The sequence below is a fragment of the Triticum aestivum genome, chromosome 1A, assembly GCF_018294505.1.
Source record: "Triticum aestivum cultivar Chinese Spring chromosome 1A, IWGSC CS RefSeq v2.1, whole genome shotgun sequence".
Taxonomy (NCBI): domain Eukaryota; kingdom Viridiplantae; phylum Streptophyta; class Magnoliopsida; order Poales; family Poaceae; genus Triticum; species Triticum aestivum.
In genome coordinates this window covers 590,724,366-590,729,513 of record NC_057794.1, presented here as the reverse complement: position 1 = coordinate 590,729,513, position 5,148 = coordinate 590,724,366, and the positions used below count along the sequence as shown (strand labels likewise).

The 5,148-nt window shown below is 41.8% G+C and overlaps 1 protein-coding gene across 1 annotated transcript; it reads left to right on the top strand.

Moving 5' to 3' along the window:
* The first annotated feature begins 676 nt into the window (after window positions 1-676).
* On the top strand, window positions 677-4,542 carry LOC123183108 (disease resistance protein RGA5-like). Its single transcript, XM_044595846.1, has 2 exons — window positions 677-1,551; window positions 2,425-4,542. Exons 1-2 carry the CDS (start codon window positions 752-754, stop codon window positions 4,388-4,390), a joined length of 2,766 nt encoding a protein of 921 aa, XP_044451781.1. The 5' UTR covers window positions 677-751; the 3' UTR covers window positions 4,391-4,542.
* Window positions 4,543-5,148: the final 606 nt, after the last annotated feature.

The following is a 5,148-nucleotide window of genomic DNA, read 5'->3' as shown; positions in this document are numbered from 1 at the left end:
ATTTTAATCAGCAAACCAACGTAGCTTTAGTAGGTATTGACCAGAGACAAAGGTCACGAAATTTACAAGTCTTGAAACGCCAACAAACACGCTAGCATGCCTGCATCTGCATGCGATGCAACCATCTTTTGAGAATTTTAATCATGGACAAACGTTGCTGTGTGACAAACAAACGCCAACAAACACCGTGTGACCTACACGAGCAAAGACGCGCTTGACGATTAGTTTTACACAAAAGCTGACCACAACACATGCAACCATTTTGGTGTTCTCAAGACGGAATCTCGTGACGTCTTGCGTGGAAGGTGTGTTTACCACTAGATGATTAACATTCAAACAAAAGCTAGGCCCGGTTACCTCTGGCGCAATATTCAATTTGGAGATGGCTCGCGCGCATTAGCTAGCTAGCTCTTGTCCTGCAAGTATCCTATGCCCTGGTTCATTTGCTAGCCAGCTAGTTTTAAACCAAGCAGTCTTTTAACCGGCCTGTATAAGATTTTAAACTAGTAACCACTTTGCAGCAGCGGCCTTGCCCGTGGCCAGGCTTTTGAAAGCACATGCTTGCACACACGCCCCAATGAGGTTTAAATAAATATCTTAATAATGGCTTGGCGTGGATCTATATACAGGCTGCCTTCCTTCCACTCTTTACATCAACTCTGCCTTCCATCCACTCTTCACCACCAACTGTTCCTTCACACAATAGCTACCTAGCCACAGAGCCAAGGGATCGAGCACACTAAGCTAGAAGATGGCCGGCGGAATTGTGACCGTGGCTGGCGGGGTGATGAACCCCCTCATCAGCAAGCTCACCACACTCATGGGCGATGAGTACAAGAAGTTCAAAGGGGTCAGGAAGCAGGCCTCATTCCTCCAGAAGGAACTCAGCGCCATGAACGCTGCCCTTCACAAGCTAGAGCTCATTGATGAGATCAATCCAACCATTAAGGACTGGAGAGATGATGTCAGGGAGATGGCATACGACATGGAGAATTGCATCGATGACTTCATCCGCCAATCTCGAGCTGATAATGCCAAGGGAGGCTTTATCAAGAAGACTGCTCGATGCGTCAACAAGTTGCGAGAGCGAATTCGGATTGCGCACCAGATGGAAGAACTGAAGACTCTCGCATTAGATGCAAAGGATCGGCACGAGAGGTATGAAATTGATAATTGGAAGCCTGCCTCTGGCTCTGTGGTTGTAGATCCTCGGTTGCGGGCAATCTACGAGGAGGTAGATACTCTAGTGGGCATTGATGTCCCAAGGGAGGAGATTTCCATTCGGTTGATGGATACTCAGAAGAAACTCAAGGTGGTGGCCATCGTGGGTTTTGGTGGTCTTGGTAAAACTACAGTTGCCAAGCAGGTTTACGACAAGATTGCCTCACAATTCAATTGCAAGGCATTCTTTTCAGTTTCACAGAGGCCTCATATGGCTGAATTACTCAACAATTTCCAACTTAAACTAGGGATGAACGGTCCCCGTTCATCTCACACTCGCAAGGTTGAAGACATGATTGAAGAGATACGGGGGCATCTCAACAAAAAGAGGTATTATATACTGTTGACGTTCACTCGTGTTAAATTTAAGCTCATCAATTTATTAATATGTAGTATTTGGTACTGGCTTTTGTACATTATCCAAGATGCATGTTTGATTGTTTGGTTCTTGGTGTACTTATGATAAAAATTAAAACCTATAAAGGAAACATGTAGAAAAAATATATCATTAGAAAAAACTGATTGAAATGTGCGCGTATGTATTAGAAACACTACCCCCATTTGCCTTAAGTGAGAAGAGTTATTTTTTACTAAAAAAGCTACCGAATGCGTATGGGAGCCATATGTGCTACACCGGACTAAAATTTTGACAAAGTTTTTAGATTTATTTAAGATTAAACATACCCCTCCATACCATTTTTTTGCGCGAGAATAGTTAATCTAAAGATCAATTTATGAGGCCACATTCACATGTTTGAGAGTGGTTTTTTTACATGCATATGAGATACACGGTTGTTTTCTTGTTTGGGCCTTTGTGATACACATTGGCAATTATAGAGGAAACATATTGCAGAAATGCAATCATCAAATTGCTTAAACGAAGCTTGGGTATATTTTCCATCTAGTGTAAGAATTCCCAGGGCATATTATAAGCACTTTCTTACTCATCTATGCATTCAGGAAAGAGAGGTATTTTAAAAATAGCCTCCGGAATGCCTATGTGATCCTTTGGTTTTAAACTGACATGTGCTTTGGTATTACTTTTGAATTCATTATGATAATTCGTAGCTTATCAGAAAATGTTCTGTATCAGTCTGGTGAATTTTTTTCCTAAAAAAGATTTTGTCAAAAAAGTGTAGATAGTGTCCATAATTTACTAACATTATATTACCATGTAACTAACCTATGCAAACATTTGAATAGGTACCTTATTGTTATTGATGATGTGTGGGATAAATCCTCATGGAATATTCTTAAGTGTGCTCTCCGCGAAGATAATAATGGAAGTAGAGTAATAGTTACAACCCGATTGGTAGGTGTGGCAAGTGCAGCCTGCCAGAATGATTGTGAGGGAATTTACAGACTGAAACCCCTCAATGAACAAAACTCAAGAATGTTATTTTTGAATAGAATATTTGGGTCTGAACATGGTTGTCTAGTCCAACTTAAAGAAGTCATGGCTGATATTTTGAAGAAGTGCAATGGATTGCCACTTGCACTTATCACAATAGCTAGCCTATTAGCTAGTGAAGAAAGATCAATAAAGGGTTGGGAGAGTATAAGGGATTCTTTGGGTGCTTTGTCTGCCACAAATCCCACCTTGGAAGAGATGAAGAGTATATTATACCTTAGCTACAAGCAGCTTCCTGCTCATCTGCGGGCATGTTTGTTGTACCTTGGTATGTATCCTGAAGACCGTGAGATTTCAAGGGATGATTTGGTTCGACAGTGGATAGCTGAAGGGTTACTAGTTCATAATTTGCATGTGACAGATCTAGAGGATTTGGGGAGGAGTTATTTCAATGAGCTCATCAACAGAAGCATGATTGATCCTTGTAAAACTGAGTATGGAGAAGTGTTGTCTTTCAGGGTGCATGATATAATGTTAGATTTTATCCTAAGCAAGTGTGATGAAGATAACTTTGTAAGTGTAGCAAACAATTGTGAAGACATGGCAAGTTTGCATGGCAGCAAATACAAGGTCCGTCGATTATCTCTGAGAGGAGAAACATATGGCCCAACTATTGATGTTAGCCTATCACAAGTTCGATCATTTACACAGTTTGGAAAGTTCATGCCTCCTCCTTTGCTGTTCAAGTATCTCCGAGTGTTCAGAATTGAGGGATACATGGAATCACTTGACCTCACTGCTATTGGTGAATTATTTCAACTGAGGTATTTGCATGTTTCACGAGTATATTCTGTGAAGCTCCCTGCTGAACTTCAAGGACTTGTTTACTTGGAGACACTGGACTTAGATGATGCACGAATCAAGAGCATGCCATCAGATATAGTCAGTTTGTCGCGTTTATCCTATCTTCATATTTGGATGGAAGTAGAGCTGCCTGAATTTATTGGCAATATAAAATCACTTCGTAGTCTGATAATACATAGAAACGAGCTGACCAGTGATCCGTTATCAAATTCGATGAAGGTTATCATAGGTCTTGGTGAGCTCATCAATCTAAGGGAATTGGAGATCCAAGTGGAGTCTTTGGATAAGGCAGAACATGATGCTTTGGCCTGCTCCATTGGAAAACTCAATAACCTCAAAAATCTCAAATTTTTAGGGCGTCATATGGAAGACAATAATCAACTGGGATCATTATCCAAACCTTTTCAACATATAGAGAAATTTGACGGTTATATATGGAAATTTCGTAGAGTTCCATTATGGATGGGTGGTCTCCGTTACCTTCGCATCCTTGATCTGCGTGTGGAGGAGACCTCAACGGAGGAGTTTCATGTTCTTGGTGAGCTTCCCTCCCTCGTTGAACTCAAATTCAGATCATCACATATCCCTACAGAAAGGGCTATATTGGGTATGGGACTATTCCCAGTTCTGGAGTATTTTGAGTTTTCGTCCATTGAAGACGTTACGGCATACCTGGGGTACGATGTGGGGGCCATGCCCCATGTACGAACCCTTGCTCTCCATAACAAGAAGGAGTGGGATGGCAGTATACCTGTCGGCATGGAGTACCTGTTATGCCTCGAGAAGATCAAACTGCATGGGGCCTACTCGAGTGATGACGCCATAGTGTCTGCTTTCAGGGGCGCCCTATTAGTGCACCCAAACCGCCCTTCCATTGAACATTGGCATGTAACAAAGACCTCCTATGGATCAAGCGCTGTTATGCAGGCAGCAATTCCACCGCCCTCCTTATGAGCCAAAGAAGGTAGCAGCTCAACAGAGGGAAGATCCTGCTGCCAATGCTATAGTGGACATTTTCTCCCGGAAGTGTTCCTGTCCTATACCATCTGTCGAGGTGATAGTATGCAGAGGCGGGTGTGTGCTCATTGTGTTATGTATCCTCTTGATGCTCCATTTTGAGCAAATAAAATCCACCCTTTGTCGAAAAAAAGCTTCAATTCCTGTTGCAAGACCTGCAATACCTTTCCTATTTGTCCTGAGAATTGCTATTGATTCCTTTTATTAGCACTTGCTTTTACTCTGTCCTGTGAGGTAGCAGCTTGGTTGGGGTTAGCTATGTATGTATGCATGCCGAGAACTAGTTCCAAATCTGGGATGATTGAACTAGTTTCAAACCTGGGGGACTTGTTCGTATTGTTCCTCAGTATTGTGTTTGTGTGTATCTTCCTCGATCTGTAGTCTCTTCTTCACATATAGCCTATAGTGCCTCCCCTTTCTTGCTCTGAAACTCGTTTTCTGTTCAAAGAAGATGAAGTCTCTGCAACACAATGATGTTCTTTTTTGTTTGCTGACAAATGCAGCATGTAGGTATACCTCCATCGGCCTAAACTGCAGAATAATAGAAGCTAATGACGTACCAAATGAGACTGCATTCTCATTAGTGAAAATTTAAAGTCAGAGGATAACTCCAGGAGGGTTACATAGAAGAAGTGAACATGCGTGATTAATCAGGTATACTGTTGAAGCAATATATCTCTGTCTCAACTTTGTGA

What these genes read in the sequence shown, in the direction of transcription:
- LOC123183108 (XM_044595846.1), top strand. Translation starts at nt 752, where the DNA reads ATGGCCGGCGGAATTGTGACCGTGGCTGGCGGGGTGATGAACCCCCTC. An exon ending in GGGCATCTCAACAAAAAGAG is followed by an intron (nt 1,552 to 2,424) that starts GTATTATATACT and finishes ACATTTGAATAG; the next exon opens with GTACCTTATTGTTATTGATG.